At 35.3% G+C, this 17,246-nt stretch overlaps 1 protein-coding gene across 5 annotated transcripts; it reads left to right on the top strand.

Moving 5' to 3' along the window:
• Positions 1-928: 928 nt before the first annotated feature.
• On the top strand, positions 929-15,734 carry LOC119634678. Of its 5 annotated transcripts, XM_038028970.1 has the most exons (7): positions 2,942-3,805; positions 3,873-3,878; positions 9,684-10,094; positions 12,255-13,948; positions 14,015-15,027; positions 15,101-15,202; positions 15,278-15,734. In XM_038028970.1, exons 3-7 carry the CDS (start codon positions 9,882-9,884, stop codon positions 15,553-15,555), a joined length of 3,300 nt encoding a protein of 1,099 aa, XP_037884898.1. In that variant the 5' UTR covers positions 2,942-3,805; positions 3,873-3,878; positions 9,684-9,881; the 3' UTR covers positions 15,556-15,734. The 5 variants fall into 5 exon arrangements, with proteins under 5 accessions (XP_037884896.1, XP_037884899.1, XP_037884901.1 ...); XM_038028968.1 differs by lacking the exons at positions 2,942-3,805; positions 3,873-3,878 and adding an exon at positions 929-1,227; XM_038028971.1 differs by lacking the exons at positions 2,942-3,805; positions 3,873-3,878 and adding an exon at positions 929-1,293.
• Positions 15,735-17,246: the final 1,512 nt, after the last annotated feature.

Raw genomic sequence — 17,246 nt, 5'->3', positions numbered from 1 at the left:
ATGTAAAATCACACTTAAATGTTTCAATGTGTATGAGAACAATTGAAAAATAATATTTTTTTAAGAGAAAAAAAAAAAACTGCAACAACCAAATGATTTGTTAATCATTGCATAGTTATGTATTTATAACATAACGTTGTATTTATATGTATTTATAACATATAGTTGATGGTAACATGTTTTCATGGTTCACTTAATAGACTTTCTATCTTAAGGAATTACGGGAATTATAAAATTCATGTTTTTGAAATCATCCGCAAAGTAGGCAACATGTTTTTAAATTTGGCGGTATTCAAAAAATGATTTAAAATGACAACTCCATGAAAAAAGGAAAGGGGTTTTTAAATGCAACAAAAAGAAAAAATAAACTACGGTGACAGATCTCTGTAGACTTCGTAAGACCGATTTCTCTGAATTACTGTGTATTAAGTAGACGAATAGATTGATGCGGTTATTATCTGTAAACTTTACGTAATTAGTTACTAAGAGCAAGCAGAGCATTTACATACGATTGGGGTTAGGGGGAATTACAGGCAGAGGAGAAGAAAAATAGCTAACATAGTGTACAAGAAGAATTGGACGGCTTATTTGTAAAAGTCTGCAAAAAGTTAAAGTTGTTTCGATTGTTTAACAGGCGCTGATGTCAGCCACACCGGCAAAATGCATACATGAATGCAGAAAAGTGCAGTTAATAAATACAGTTATAATTTGAAAAGTTCTTAGATAATTTGAAAGGTTGTATTTGCAAAAAGACCTCGTAGCTTGAATAGCAAACACAGCGAACATTGAGATAGTATTAGAGCGACAGAAAAACAGCTGATACGTTACGCGCCAGCACGTTGTCGAATAATGAACGCTTACTGATTTTTCATTGGACGAGGGCAACGATTGGCAACAATGTCCATAGACGTGAGAGATATCATTCAAATCAAATGAACTGTCGGCCATTTTAGTTGCGCAGTGTCATTTCTCAATTAATGTTAACTTATTAACAAAGATTTAAATTTGTTTGCAAAAAGGAAAACGCAGAAAGAAATGAAAAAATAAAAACTGAAACACAATCATAAGATTCACATACTAAAGTGAGAAAGAAATTAACCGAAATTACGTTTGTTTTCTAAAGGAATTTGAACATTAAATAAAGTTGTGCAGTTGCGAACATTTTTCTCTGAAAACGAAAAAAAAGAATCCAAAGGGAAGGAGTGAAAAGAAACAAGAAATTCCCAGGTCTGTTTTGTCTGCAGAAAATAAATAAATATACATACTAAGAAGAGAGGTTAAAAAACGCAATGTGTATGTACGGAGAACATTTTTTTTTTTTTTTTTTAATGAAGTATATTGTGTTTGTGTATAAAATAGTTTCAATGCAAAATTGGCGCAAAAATTTCGTTAATTTAGCTCACTCTGACTTATCCTTCATTTGAACAAAAAAAAAAAAAACAAAAAAACACTTCTCAACGGGATTATCGAAAAGTAGGAGAGAGAATTAATGGTTTTTTTCGGGGAGTACTGTATTAGAGACTTTTGATGATTCATTTATTTGGTTTAGCTTTACAATTAAAAGGTAAAAACGGAAAGCAATATTTGGAGAGGGTTTTTACTTCCATTTGCTCATACCTTTTAATATTGTTTTCTTTTTGCTTCTTTTTTTTTGTTGAAAAAGTTAAAAATTTGAAAATGTCTACTCTTGGGAGCGTTCAAGTTGCTTCTTATATTGAACTTGTGTAGCATTACCTTTTCTTATTACTTAATGGATAAACTCCGTTAGTCATCTTTCGGTGGTATTCAAAAATATTAAGAAGCTTGAATTGCTTGCTGCCTTTTACAACAACTACGTGGGTTAATAAGCTTTAACCAACTTTCTCGATTTGTTTGTTATGCAAATCAAAGCAGCGATAACGTTCGGACAAACATCTCCTAAAAACTTGCTTGTTAAATGTTTGAAAAAAGAAATTAACACAAATTCTCTTTAAGCTTCGCTTAACTTGCACGGTTAACTCTGCAAGATGTGTTTTATGTTTCAGTACAATTTTTTAATTTCTTTTTGTAAAAAGTTTGCGAACAATGAGCTGATTGCAACAAACAAATAATCAGGAGATATTCGCGCCAAAGGTGTTATAAACGCTGTAACATTACTTTTTAGGAATGGTAGTTCTTTTGATCTTTCTGATCGTCGCGATATCATGAGTTGACGTAGACGTTTGTACTTGCTTGGGAAATCTTAATAGATCGCCTATATTATCGTATAGAGAAAAAACTAATTTGCACGCATAGTTAACGCTCGCACACCATCAGGGCAGAAAGCGCTTATGTCTCGCCGACAGTTTAGCTACATACGGAAACAACAATGTGAAGCCAAAATTTCAACAAGCAATCTAGTATCGAATCAGAAAGTGGGAAAAAAATTTCCACAAATCTGGACTGAAATTAAATATGAGCATATAACTAATTAACTTACTTTCTAAGACAATTTTCTAATTGATTTAGTTTTTAAAATATTGCTCGTCTGAGAGATGTTGACGGCAAAAGATTTGAAATGTCATCATTTAATAAATATTTGTCTAGCAAATGTGAAATTCGCCTATAATGTTGAAAAATTTGAAAAATATTTACAATATAATAAAGCAGTAAAAATCGTCTAGCAGTAAAGTCCTTCCACGTGCTCTATATTGTTTGAAATTATCGCTAGGGACCGTGGAATATGTTTTTTATTGAGAACACTTTACTGGAGATATGCGATATTCATTAACATTATAATACACTGCTGGCGCAAATCTTTTCAAAGATCGTTATAATTATTTTCACATCTGTATCTGCAAAATGTCTATGAGAATATGCGAGAATTCTTCGAGAAGTGGAGCATGCCTGTTGTAGGCTAGAAGTTACTATTATAGAGTGAATTGACGCAGAATTTTTATCGAGACATATTACAGGGTTTTCTTTGTTTATTTTAGTGCAACGCGAAAGGGACATATTTTTCATAGCTGGTTTAAGGCGAGAAATCCAACCCTTCTTGTCTTTGACTTTCGGCGTGGCTGGTTATAGAAAGAATTGTTTCGAGATCTTTGCAAAGTCATTAAGTCATTTTTGTTAAGTCATTAACTGTTTGTTATATAATTGATATGCGGAATCTGTGTGAGTTAGTAAACTTAAGTGTAGATTCAAAATGTAGTTCATGGTAAAAGGTTGAAGTCGTTGAAAAAACTTTATAATTAGTCAGACGTATTTGCGTACCAATTGCATGTAGCTACACTTCCCCCTGTGAAGCATTTCTTTTTAAATTCTCTATGTTCGATTGCGTACTCTCGATTTCGCTCTCAATCTCTTGCCTTTGTTTTTCAACATAACGCATATGTAAGAGCAGCTTTGTGAATTTGTTTTTGCTTTTACTTTTGCTACAATATCTCAATTTCGTCTACAGTTTGACTTTATTCTCTGAGATGTTCGTTTGCTCCGTCGGATGGATGAGATTATTGAGTGTTGTTTAGTAAACAATAATTTTTTGTGTTGGTATTATTTATTGTATTGTTTTTTTCTTCGCTCTAAAGTGCAAACAAATGAATGTGTATAAAAAATATCTGCACTCACACATTAATGCAAAATAAGGAAGAACTTAATAGAATGTATATACACGAACATATATGAAATATATGGAATTAGAGAAGAAAAAAAAAAAAAGTGTTTTACGGATATCTATGAAGTGAAAAAAGTAGCCAGACAAATTTCGTTTTATAACTCTTTGAAAGCCATAAAAAGCACCATTGAAATTCGAAGCAAAGAGAAAAGGGCGACACTAAAACAATAAGTAAATATATATAGATATATAGATATATATTCATGTTGATATATACATATGTATCGTCTATTTGCAGAAATGTGTACGTAGTTATTTACAGCATAAGTAAATGTAAATGACGATAAAAGGTCGGCCGGTTGTACGGATGGTTGTTGTGGTTCTATGTATTTTTGTTTATTGTTGGCGGCATGTGTGGGGGACTGTGCATGTATGTAAGCTGCTTTGTGCACTTTGAAAAAAGCGTACACGCTTATGCACAATAATTTATGCTGTTGCGGTTAATGAATATCAATGAGTCAGTTCGCCAGTCAATTACCTCTTCTGGTTGAACTGATGATTGGAATGAATTGTAGTGCTATGAGAAGTTTTGCCGTTTTTTTTTTTTTTTTTTTTCAATTGAAGAAAATCCACATGTTTATATCAACCAATATATATGTGGCAACAGGAAGAGCATTCATAAAACTTTGTGTAGTGTTATGCCATGAAATCAAACACATTGTAGAGTCGTAATGAATTAATTTTGTTGAGCGTTTTTTAACGGATTTTCTTATATTTGTGAAGACTCCGTGTATGTAACATCACTTGTGCATGAGATCTCAACGATGGATGTAAAATGAACGTTGTAAATGTGTATATGTGTATCCTGCTAAGGGTTTTAATGTATGTTGGAGCAGCAACTTGCAGCTGTCGCAGATGTTAAACGAAACAAAAGAACATAAGTAAAATCGTAAAAAAAGGAAAAAAACATGTTTATACATGCGTACATGTGTATAGCTACCAACACTTATATACTGAAAAAATATTACGCATATACTTAGACATTTAGGCAGTTGTATATAGAAGATGATCTGCAACTTCTACGTAAATATTCAAATTAGTATTTAACGCCGGTGATAACAATCGAAAGCTCGTACCTAAGTGTATTTCTCCGCAAGTATATGCTTCCTTTAACAAAGTAAATTTGTTTTTGCGTATGTCAAATGTATATATACAAGTATCGTTATATAAATATATTCCTTTTTTCTTAAATATATCAAGTTCAGAGTTCTAAAGCGGAAGTGCAACTGTTGTTGATTATTTAGCGTTCATTTTATATTAGCGAAGCTACTGGTCAAGCCTTTCACGCTTTTCGATTTTCATTAAATGCTGTACTTCCTATTCGACATATTGAACGTACCGAATTCATCCAAATTATTGCATAATTGGGTCGTACATTTGGCGTACTATCCGTCGACGATATGAAATAACTGAATATACATTCACGGCCGACAGGTGTTTATGAATCCTTTTAACAATATCCGTGTGTGGATGGAAAAAGCCCTTATTGGGGTCTAGCGGTCATCGCAGGTTTCCCATCAGAGTTGGAAAATGCATTCCAAGTAAATACCTTGCCCAGAAGGACTTGAGATGGAATCAACTTTTAGTATGCCGATCGATTCAGAAAGTAATTCTAAATCTAAGCATATATGCACGTCTGTCCGTACGTCCGCCCATCTTGTTTTCTTGTGCTCAGTCTACATTTCCCCAAGATGTTTTGCTAAAATTTTCTTACACTTCTCTATTTTGTCCCAAGGGTGGACGCCACTGAATATGATTCGGATCGGATCGCTTTTTTTGGGATCATATGAGGGAATTTAGTGGCTCACTATAGTATGGTTACCCATCTTTATTTACGAGTTCAACTTTTTCTCCAAGACATCTTTAATAAAGACCTATATGTTTCAAGGTAAAAATTCTGTTTTAATTTTACTCTTCTACTCGTTCTTAGCAAGATATCATCGTTCGTCATTTCGGCAGTCGATTGTGTTATACTTTTCTTTCTTTTATCCTTTGCTAATATTCAGTTTGCGAGTTTGTTTTCGTTTCGAAAATTTACGAGAGTTTAAACAAATGGTATTAATATTTACCTTTGTTAACTAATTCCAAGCAGGAAAAAAAAAACAAGATATCTGAATACAAATAAACACATGGCAACATTTTGTTCGATACAAAAACCACAGAAACCGCAAAAAGCCATCATCCATAAAGCCATTTTATTCAATATGATAACACTCAGCCAAGCAAAGCTGTTTTATTTTCATATTAAGTCTTTATACAAGTGCGTACATCAACTTTACTATTCCACTTGTAACGTAAGCTATGGTAGGGCCATGAGACGCCTTATTCGCTCTCGGATATGAGGCTGACTCGAATCCAAGTGTTGTTTGGCACCGCTGTGTCCCTCAATCTAAATCATGTTCTAGGTCTTTTCGTTTTACGATAACCGATTCAATGGATCGAGTGATTGAATATACCGAAACTTGCACGCTTTTGCCTTTCTCTGCATATAGTCGCGTGTGTCCACAACAACACTCATAGCATATTGAATGGATAAATAAATATAAAATGAAAGCCCTTAAAACAAACACAGAGAGATTGAGTGTGTGAGTCACTCAACAAATGCCGACGCACTTCATAATTATCTTTAAGGAAGAGTTTTAAACTCTATCCGGCCAAAGTTCATATATTTCGACGGGGAATGTGAGAAAGGCTAACTTATTCATAATTAAAAGCTCACAGTTGAATCTTAAAAAAATAAAGAAATAAAACATTTAGACAATAATTAGATAGAAATATTTTGAATCGCCTTCTACGACGAGTAAGGTTTTTGTGAATTTAAATTGTGAAAAACACTTAATATTTATTTCCTAAATATGATTGCCAGTTTAGATATCCATATTAGCGCTGATAGCATTCATTTTCACGATTTGTACTTAATGATGGCATTAAAATGACAATTTGAAATATCAAAAAAAAAAAAAAAAAAAAAAAAGTTTCAGAACACAATACTATCGCTTATGTAAATGAATGCAAGCAATACTTGTTTCAATACAACAACAACACTCTCGCAAGTATACTCTCATTAATTTTTATGACGTATATCTATTTATATGTATATATATATATATATATATATATATATATACGGCAATCGTTCACACATACATGCATAAAAATGTTGTCAATGTCAATATGATTATTAAGTTCGTAATAATTTTTTTTAGTGTCATCGTGTTTTAATACGTGTTCTCCCGTTTGCTGCGTATGCACATAAAAACCGTCGTACTCACATCATCACCATACCTGATTCTCTTGTTAATTTCAATTATTTTCATTCTTTCAATTTATATAATATGTGTACGTTGTTGTTGTTATAGAAGAGTAAGTATTCTTATCATTTACAGTTTGTTTCTTCTTTGTCCGCAATCTATTGTAAGAATCAAAGTCTTTTGGATTTGTTTGCTTTGGCTTTCTAAGCTTCAGTTTACCCGACTCACTATTCGGTTGGCTGACTGTCAAAGCAGCCAATTAACTGGCTCTCCAGCTGACCGTAGTACAACCGGTTATATGAATGTGGGAATTGTTTTTTTTTTTTTCTTTTTTTTTCCTTTGTTTTCTTCTTTATCGAGTTCATTTTATAAACACATTTTCTCAATAGATTACACACTTTAATGATCCATAGTTAGCGCATTGCGTTTCACGGGCCAGTTCAAAGAACTGATTTTCTCACACGGCTTGACCTGCATTATTCGCTAACTACTACCAGTGAAAGGTCAAATACCCTTAATGGCATAATTTTTTCTTAACATCTAAACAAACCAAGACGACGAAATGATCGTTTATGCTAGACTGTAACTCCTTTTTGGTACATATATATATATAGAGTTACATTCGCATTAGAGAAAACTTGATTGCAGATATTTGAATAAAAGGCTCGATCTACGCGGGTTTTCCGCTCTTAAATAGTTCTACTCAAACCATTTGACTTGAAGGTTAGTCCAAGTTTGTCCCAACTGTTCGTGTAACATAAAGGAAGTTGTGTATCCGCTTCATCGCCATTTCACCTTTAAGAGAATGCAATCGTACACTTTCTTCGAAATTGTGCTCTGGTATATCATTTCGCGGTGCCTAACGATGTCCGGCGAGCTTGCTCGCATAGAGCCGGTCTGAATTTTTTTCACACCCGTATTGCCCTTAATGTCGGCAAATCTGTTCGCTTAAAGTTTTCGCGTACAATTGCAAAACTATTGAGGCAATTTCACGTACGTTGGCGACTTGTGTTCGTAACAAGTTTTCCATCTATTGCATATAACGTATATTACACTTCTGTTAGGTATTGTTTGTGTTTCGGTTAAGAATTTTTTATGGCTTCACATTACGACCATCGAAAGTCAGTGGAATCCACGCTTAAGTCTTGATAGTTTGATAAGTGCAAACTCTTCTCAGCAGGTCCCAATTGAACAGAACGGTGTGGGCTGTGTAAGCGTAGTAGCAAGCAACCTTAGGCCACATTTTCGTTTCTTATTTTTAACCTTGAAAGCAACTTTATGACGAATTCAAGATATGCATAAAAAGAATCACGTCATTAGATAAATATAAACGTACAAGAAGAATTAATATTTGTTTCCTTTTTCGGGGAGTGCACGAAAGTTGTCGTGTTGGTTACACAGTTCGCCAGTTCTCTTCAATTAATTTACATTCAAAATTTGTAAATTTCTGTTTTTCGTTGCGTTCACGTAAAACATGTGTAAGGAAATTAAATTCATTGACTTTGAACAGAACACTCTGAAGGCATTAAAGGCAAACATTTATTAGCTGTATTCTATTTAATTGATTTATTATTGCGCTATTTGTTATTTGTTTCATAGGCTCTTTACTTTATCACTTTGTTTACGTGCAGCTGCGGACGTAAATGTTTTTCCCCAGGGCTATGGGTGATTGTCAGAGTTGCATTGGAACGAAAAAATCAAAAATAAAAAAATAATTAATAAGTAATTAGCTAAGCGCAATCTAAAAAGAGAGCGTTGCGTGTGTAGCGAGTGTCCAAGATTCGACCTGAAGCGCGAATGCAATCCTACTTAGTTTTACTCAAGTATACTATAACAATGCATTCATATGCATAAGTACGTCATTCTCATTCATAGTCGTGCATTGTTGTTGTTATGCGTCGTTTCTTTCCTATCAATAGAACGCTATGTTCGACAGTTGGTGTTTTTGTAAACTCTATCAGAGCGGAGAGTATGTTAATTTTGATAATTCATTTATGGCACACACAGAGATCGCACACCTTTGCACCCGCAACGAACGGGAGACTCTAAGCTTTGGTCCCTTCCATCTATCCTTTATCTCGCTTGTTCGCATTCCCCAATGCCCCCATTGTTCCGTCGTCCTCTTTCCCCAAAAAAGCGGAGATTATGCAATAATGGTGGGTGTTCGAAATTCGTGCAAGATCACAGAATATATGATTCACATTTCTTCCTTCGCTTCGAGTCTGTGTTATTTTCCCATAGCGTTTTCTTCTTTGTATTTTTGTTTACGTTTACAATAACTAACTTTTTTTGTCTTTCTCTCTCTCTCTCTCTCTCTCTCTCTTTCCGGCTCGTTTTACGATAGCTGTGCACATTTCTATTTACATGCGTTTGAGTATTTGTATCTGGGTTTTAACCTACTGGCGAGTAAGCGCATTTCACTCGCTCTTCGTTTAGTTTATTCCGACAAACGAACGCTAGGAAAGTGTAGGTGGCTTTTTTACATTTTTTTTTTTTATCAATGTTTGCAGAGAGAAAGAAGTAAACAAAAAACAAATAAAACCAAACAACCAAACAACACTTGAGTGAATTTAATGAGAATATATTGAAATAGATGTGTGTGCGAGTATACGGACGTGTACGATAGATATGTACATTTATGTATGCGGACATTAAATCTTTTCATTTTATTTGGAAAAAAAAGCAAAAAAGAAAAAGAGAAGAAAACAAAGAATAGGTATTGCGTGCCTTTGTATTTGTAACCAAAAATATGAAAATTATTTTCGTTTTGTTTTTATTTGTTTCTTTTTGTGTTTCAGATACACTACTAGTATAAATATTTAGATGATATTGTGTTGAATATATGCTGCTGCGTTAAAAGAGTTTTTATATCTACTTAAGAAAAGCAGAGGGAAACGTTAATGAATTCGAAGAAACGCAACAACAATAATATACAGTAAAGAGAAAAAGAAAGACGTAAATTAATTAAAATTAAAATATTGTTAGCCATTTTGGACATGTCATGTCAGCAAGCTTCCAGATTTATAACCAACAAGTCTAATCGCATCAACAACAATACTGGCATAAGAATTAACAGCAGTGACGTCATTAATAATAATAAAAACAACGTTGAAAATACTACAAAGCAATCATCGGCTATCGTAGCTGATGATCCATATGTGTTCACAGAAACTGTGCCAAACCTACCGCCCGTTTTATTTAATATACAGGTGAGAATTCTTGGAAGCTTTAAACTTCAACCAATCCATTTATCTATCGAATCATTGAGCAATCATTTTTAATAGCTTTTTAGAACAACTTCTTCTTCTCTTTGTTTTCGTCTTTATTTCGTTGCAATTGAGGCAAACCACTTTTCAAAATATCTACGAAAATGCAAGTTGGTTTGGTCTGCAGTCAATCACTAATCGTTGCGCGATGATTAATGTCAGCTCTTTGATAGGGCCAAGAGAGTGTGCGTCTTATCATTCTATCAAAATTGAGCGAAAAAGTTATGAGACTCTTTATGTTTTCGTGGAGGCTTTTGTCGTTTTAAACAGTTCAGACCGAGTCGTATTTATTGCGACAATGCAAACAAATGGTTTATCTTTATCTTATTAGCTTTCAGTTTTCAAGTCTTTGCTCACTGCACTTATGGGCGCTTCCCATAAGTGCATAAGTTGTCTTAGTTGACAACTTCAAATGCCTTAAAGCTCAAATTTATCTTCGTTTTCACTAACACCAAGATCAACTTGACGAAAGCGGTCATAATTGGTGTCTGTAAAATTTGTCAATTTGTTTGTTTTACGGTGGATTACGCAACCAAATAACACACATTGAATTTTATATCTCTAAGCATACAGTTCCCTAATCTTTCTTTTAATTCCTTTGATCCTTTGCAATTAAAAGTTTCGTGAAATATCGTGAGTCTGTTATCGTTTCTTCTGCTCTGATACCAATACTGAATCATGATATATCTTGAAAGAACCGAAATTTGTCAGGAGTTCAGTTATAATAAATGATTCAGGTCACGTTTCATGAGAAAATATCAATCAAATCTAATCTTGCGATTTTCTCTCCTTCATTATCTGGCCTTTATTTTAATCTGATATTATTTTTGTCTACGCATATGCAATAAACTTCAAGAGGAATGTGAAGTAGACTCTTAAAAATATATCTTACGCTGAATAATTCGTCTTCAATTTGTGAAGTATGTAAATTAAAGAACAAGACAAAGAGAACGAAATCCAAATAAAAGAACAAAAGGGAAAGGAAGCATGTTCGGATAGATACTGGCATGCAATGCGAATCTGAATTACAAGTGCAACCACTAAACCATCATAAACATGTCAAATGCTCGGCAACCGACAATAGCGAACATATTAAGCTTTATACTTCCGAATCATATCACCGACATGGGCAAGGCACTCACACTAAGGATTGTTCCTTCTGCCTTGACGTTGATTATAGATGCTGTTCGTAATTTTGCAACGCTAAAGCCTATACCCCATTTCTCTCTATTCGTTTGTTCTTCCGGGCATACGTAAACCAGACTAGAAGAACCTGTTGAAAAGTCCATTACTATATACACACTGGCTGAGTTTTACGAAAATTAAATTTCCAGAAGAAGCTTAGGAACATATATATATATATATATATATATATATATAAAAGTTCCTTATTCGCGGTTTCACTATTCGCGGATAAAAAAAATGCGACCAATTCCCATATTCGCGGCTATAAATTTCTTTATTCGCGGTTTTCGAGAATGTAAACAAACAGAATGAAAGGAACGAATAAAGTATTGTTGCGAAAATCCCAAATCTAGTTCATTTCAGCTAAGTAATTTCCCCAAATAACAAATTGCCTAAAGGGGGAAAACCTAAATGCGCATTCGCATTCGCATTCAATTAAATTGATTCTTTTATATATTTGATTTTTTTTTATTTTGTCACCTACGTATCCCGTATAATCCCATATAAATTATCGTTCCGTATTCACGGTTTCTGTATTCGCGGCATCGTATCCCCCGCGAATAAGGAACTTTTACTGTATATATATATATATATAGTATAGCGTATATATTATACATATTTCTGGTTAGGGCGATTCGTTGGAGTCTATTATTTCCCTTCATTTTCGTCCTTTATTGGAAGCTCGTAGTTAGTAAGATTAACGCAGAATGCTGAAACAATATCACGTTCGCAAAGTTCTTAATTTCTTCTTCTTTACTATAACGATTTCGGATCTGGCGTATTTTTTAGGGCAATTGTAATTTTATTCGCGATTAAAATTGTATCAGTCATTGGTCATATTTGAGCAGTCATACGTTTGTACATTTTTGTAATCTTATCGACGTGATCCGTTTCATTCGTTTACCTATTTGTTTATAGAAATCGCGTACCAGGTTAAGTGATCTAAATGGTTCATCTGCTAGCATAATAACGGTGCCGACGTCGAACATAGTTGCGGCAAAATCTCCAATAACAAATCAACAAGAAAAGTTACCATTAACACGTTATGCAAATATTAAGGTAGCAGCAACTGCAGCAGTTTCCTCAGCCGAGCGAACGCAAGCTCAGCAAGCATTTGTGGTAGCGCCTGTTAACGCCAACACAATTGCAACCTTACCTGTAGTTAAAACACTGACAACCACATCAGCAACAATAGTAGACTTTAACAACTTTAACAAAGGTGTAATAAGACAAGCACCACAGGCAGCGGCAAAAACAACAGCTCAGCTTTCAAACGGTAATAAAAAGTTAACGAACATATGCATTGTTAGACCGCAGCAGCAGCAGCAGCAGCCGCAGCAGCAGCATCAGCAATTGTATCAGACACAGCAGCAATATAGTTATGGGAACTCGCCCGTGACAGAAGAAATCAAATCGATAATATCACCACCGCCGCCACCATCTCTTCAACCACCACCACTTTATACACCTACACCGTCGTTATGGCAGACTCCATTGCTATTAGATACGGCATCATCGATGACGACTTGTGGAAGCGCGCCCGTCTCGTCGCCCATATTAACGGTAAGTTTACCACCCACTTCGCAGAGTACTGGTGGTGGCTCTTCCGGTACTACAGCGATGGCTAAAGTGGCTCCGATTGTGGTGCACACATCTCCACTCCCGCCAGCAAGCCTTAACGCAAAATTGCCGCCCTCAAAATTCCATCAGAACACGACGGCTCAGCAACTGAACAAGATCGAATGTCTGAAGAAGCCCAAAAAAATAACAACAAGTTCGAAAAATCCACATCCTCCACCACTACAAGCTTTCGACAATCCCTTGAAACATTCCAATAGTGAAAGTTTGAACAAAATACCGGTTAATGTGATATTTCGGATGTCAGCAGCCGCTGGTCAGGTTTCGGAAGAAAAATCAGATAAAGCTTCGCTGTCAAGCAATGCAAAAGCTGTGGCGCCATCGGCTGCTTTGCCCCCAGCAAACAAACAGATCAAAGAAATGAAAAATGTACCCGCCTCGAATGATATTTTAGCCAGCATGGCACAGGATACAAAGTCTTCCACTAAAGCAGAGCACACAGCACAGGCTCTCAATGCTGAAACTGAAATTGCAGCCGCAATTATCTCCAACCGTATTCAAATGGCGGTAACTACGAAAACGCCACCGCAAGGCACACCGTCGTCAGCCGTACTTCCAGCCTCGCAAAAGAAAGCACGAAAAGTACTCAATCTGGATTATCCAACTTGGCAGACAGGAAGTACTTTAAAAGGGGCTGTGGCCGTAATAAAAATGTCGCAAGAAGAAGTGAACAACGATATCAGTTTGCTGGCCACCGATACTGGTTTGCCGTATTGCCTGCAAAATAATTGGTTGCTGCAAGTGCCAAAGTATGTCGCCTCCTCGGTCGATGAATGTGATCTGAAAAATGCTCAATTAAATCACTCTCTCGCTCGAGAAGAACGCCTTGGCTTGTACAAGCAGCAGCTGAGACGTCAGGCAATGCAATTGCTGTCCATAAGATCGCTGCAAGGATTACCTATGCAATTGGCTAAGAGACGTCTGCTATGTGTCGATCGTCTTTTGAGAAAATATAATAATCAGGAGATGCAAGAGTAAGTATACCGTACCTATTTGGACCAATTCTACCGCATTTTAATTCATTTCTCACAATTCTGTAGACCGTTTAAACATCTCAAACTTTGTTGTGTAAACGGTTGCAAAGCATGGAGTCTTGAAATGGGCTCGCACTGCCCTAAACATATTGTACATAATGGAGTTCAGCAAATTTTTGCCCCGTGTACAGCAAAGTTTGCTGATAACACACAATGCAAAATGCCTGCTTTTGATGTAACGCACAACTTGCCGTTATGTTCTGTACATGCTCGAAAACGAATCGCATACAATCGTTTCGTAGATGAACGAAAACTTCAGCGGATATCGCCGACCCGAGTCTTAATGCCGGAACCACGAATGAAATTCCAAGGAAAGCCACAGCATCAAAGTCAGCTTCAGCTGCAGTCTAACGTGAAACGCACAATTTTGCAAACAGATGCAACGGCTGCGCGAAAGCGTAAGTTATCTGGCAGTCATAGCGGCGCATCTGCCCGACCTCAGAAGAGGAGTAAAAAAGCTGCGCCGACAAATCTCATAGTATCGCCGGCGAATGTAACGCAATTGCCGCCATTATCGACGGTGTTGAAGAGGAAGAGTAGCACGACATCTTTGGAATCCATAGCCAGTAACTCGCATCAGTCGTCATCGTCGTCGTGTAGTAATTCTCAAATTGTGAATGCCGTACAACAGCAATACACTAATACATTAGCACCGCCTGCATTAGTACCACTTTGTGGTAGTATTAACGGCAGCACCCTGCAGTTGTCGCAAACTTTACTGAATTTTGGTTTGAGTAATCAAAAAAACTGCTCCCCTTTTATTTCCCACGAAATGAGCGAATTGGCGACACAATTTTGCATGACAACGTCGCAAAATCAGTTGAACTATTTCAATACTAATTCCAATTCAAATTTTACGTCATCCGGTATGGGATCCACTACATCTTTGCCAACGGCCGATGATTTCATTTCTCAAGACATGTTAAGTATGTGCGAAAATAGTTCTGCTAGCTCGGAAGATACCGGTTTGGGTGGATTAAGCGACCCGGAATTAATGCTGGGAACTGGTACAGATCCAGGTAAATTAGTTTTTCTGCAAAACCCAATAAAAAAGCCTAAGCTTATCCTTATTTGTCTTTCCCATTTTCGTAGATGATATACCGTTGGGTGACGCACCACTGCTCGAAGAACATGATTTAGCTAATGTGTTGAATTCTTTACCAGAAGATGCATTTAAGGAATTATTTACTACCGGTAAGTCTTTCTAAAAAAAAAAAACCAAACTAATTTCAAATATATTGTTGTTGTATTTATTGTCTGTTTTTTTAGTACATCAAGATGAAAGCGACGAAATTGAACGTGCTATTGAAATAGCTGATAAAAATCTAAAAACTTTGCAGCAAACAATTGGATCCGGTTTGGGGGATTTTTTGAATTTCGGTGACGACATCTTGGCGGACACGACGGGTGATTTTTCAAGCGTTAATGTAAGTAATGTAAGCCCTTCGTTAACTACGGGCTTTACCGATAGTTCAGTTCTGTTCATGGATAGCACAAACAATAGTTGTCACAATCTAAATGATATACGCGGATTAGTGCAAACCTAGATAAGCACAGGATCGGTGAGCTTTTCGTAAATTAATTTATATGAATTTCTTTTTAATAATGAACGAGCTCTTTGTTCATTCGAAATGAACTTTGCGGAACAGGATTCGAATTTTTTTCAATTTGATGTTTCTATTTCTCTTCTTGATTCATTTTAAAATCATAATTATCTACGGAGAAAAACGCTTATTTTTTATATAATAACATAAGCATTTTTATTTTTGTTTTTTATTATTATTATTTTTTTTAAAACCCCTAATAATACATTATTGAATGAACTTTTTTTACACAAAATTATGTTAACTGAAACATAAAAATAAATTGAAAATTAGATTTATATAAAGGAATCATTTCTTATTGCTAATCAGAGAATGCTCAAGTTGTTGACCTAGGCAAAGTATAAGAACACTTTGCTGCGTATATATGGTTTTTAGGGCTTTAACGTGATGATAAAAAATCTTCTCAAAAATCAGCGAAATTAGCGAAAAAAAAAAATCTAATATTAAACATAAAATAATGTACGCGTATGAATATGAAAAGCGATTTTTTTCACATTCAATTACAAAAAAAAAGAAAATTATCAGACAAACAAGGGATAAATTTTAATTTTAATTTAATCTTAGTAAAACTAAAACTTTCTTGTGATTATTTATATACTTTTTATTTTTTGCATACTCTTACCGGATGAAAGGCCGTAGCAAGTTTTCCATTTCGCTTGAAAAAATTTAAAAAAAAAAGTAGACACTATGTCGGTCCGTACAAAGCTTAAAAACTTGTTGCATCAAACGTTCTAAATTACACTAATAATTATTAAAGAGTATCCCCAAATTCGCCTAAGAAGTTATCTCAATAGAAAACACATGCATGAGTGGGACCGGGTGGGGAGGAGTTAGATTATGTATGGAATAAAAATTGGATAAAAGGCTTTGCCGACACATGTCTATATGTTTATTGAAATTTGATTAGCCTCTTCTAAGGCGTGGGAGGTTCGCGTGTCTGTTGATGCAAACCTTACACCCTAAAAAGCTCGGAAAAAAAGTCCAATGGCGCTGAACCCTATAATCTAATAATTTTGATCACTAAAACGGGAAACCACAACGACGAGAAAATGACTCATGCAGTAACTGAATTGGTTCTCAGTCTATGTGATACGCAGCATTGTCTTCTTCAGATATAAAAAAAAAGCCAATAATGCTGGTGCTTTAAGACTTTAGTGTTAGAATTGATTTCTCCGTCTAAATTAATAATAGTAACAATTATCACTTCACTTCTCGTCTGAAACAACATTTTCTAAGAAAAATGGTTCGATGATGCCTCAAGTTCAACATCCTTCACATACAACGAAACGTTGTGGAAGCATTTGTTTTTTATCACTTGTGGATTTCTTGAACGCTAAATTCGACAATTTCTTGTCGGCTAATCTAATCTTTTAGGTCAAGATGAGGCTCGTGGCTGAGTCAATGTAGCCATCCAAACCAAAACCAAAACATTGCTGAGCAGGGAAAGTATCTGTTGCGTAGCGCTTCCATTTCGTTGGTAACACTTACGCTCTCTTTTATAATTCTAATGTTTAGAAATATTTATTGGAGACGGCATTCTGTATGCCATAAAACTGTCCGTCGTCCTCCTAAAATCACCATTAAAATCCGACAACCATCGAATTTAATTTTAATTTCTTACTCTTATGCTTTTT

This window comes from Glossina fuscipes, unplaced genomic scaffold (assembly GCF_014805625.2).
Source record: "Glossina fuscipes isolate IAEA_lab_2018 unplaced genomic scaffold, Yale_Gfus_2 3, whole genome shotgun sequence".
In the NCBI taxonomy this organism is placed as follows: domain Eukaryota; kingdom Metazoa; phylum Arthropoda; class Insecta; order Diptera; family Glossinidae; genus Glossina; species Glossina fuscipes.
This window is presented reverse-complemented; position numbering and strand designations above follow the sequence as displayed.

What these genes read in the sequence shown, in the direction of transcription:
- LOC119634678 (XM_038028968.1), top strand. Translation starts at nt 9,882, where the DNA reads ATGTCATGTCAGCAAGCTTCCAGATTTATAACCAACAAGTCTAATCGC. An exon ending in CCGTTTTATTTAATATACAG is followed by an intron (nt 10,095 to 12,254) that starts GTGAGAATTCTT and finishes ATTTGTTTATAG; the next exon opens with AAATCGCGTACCAGGTTAAG. An exon ending in TAAGGAATTATTTACTACCG is followed by an intron (nt 15,203 to 15,277) that starts GTAAGTCTTTCT and finishes CTGTTTTTTTAG; the next exon opens with TACATCAAGATGAAAGCGAC.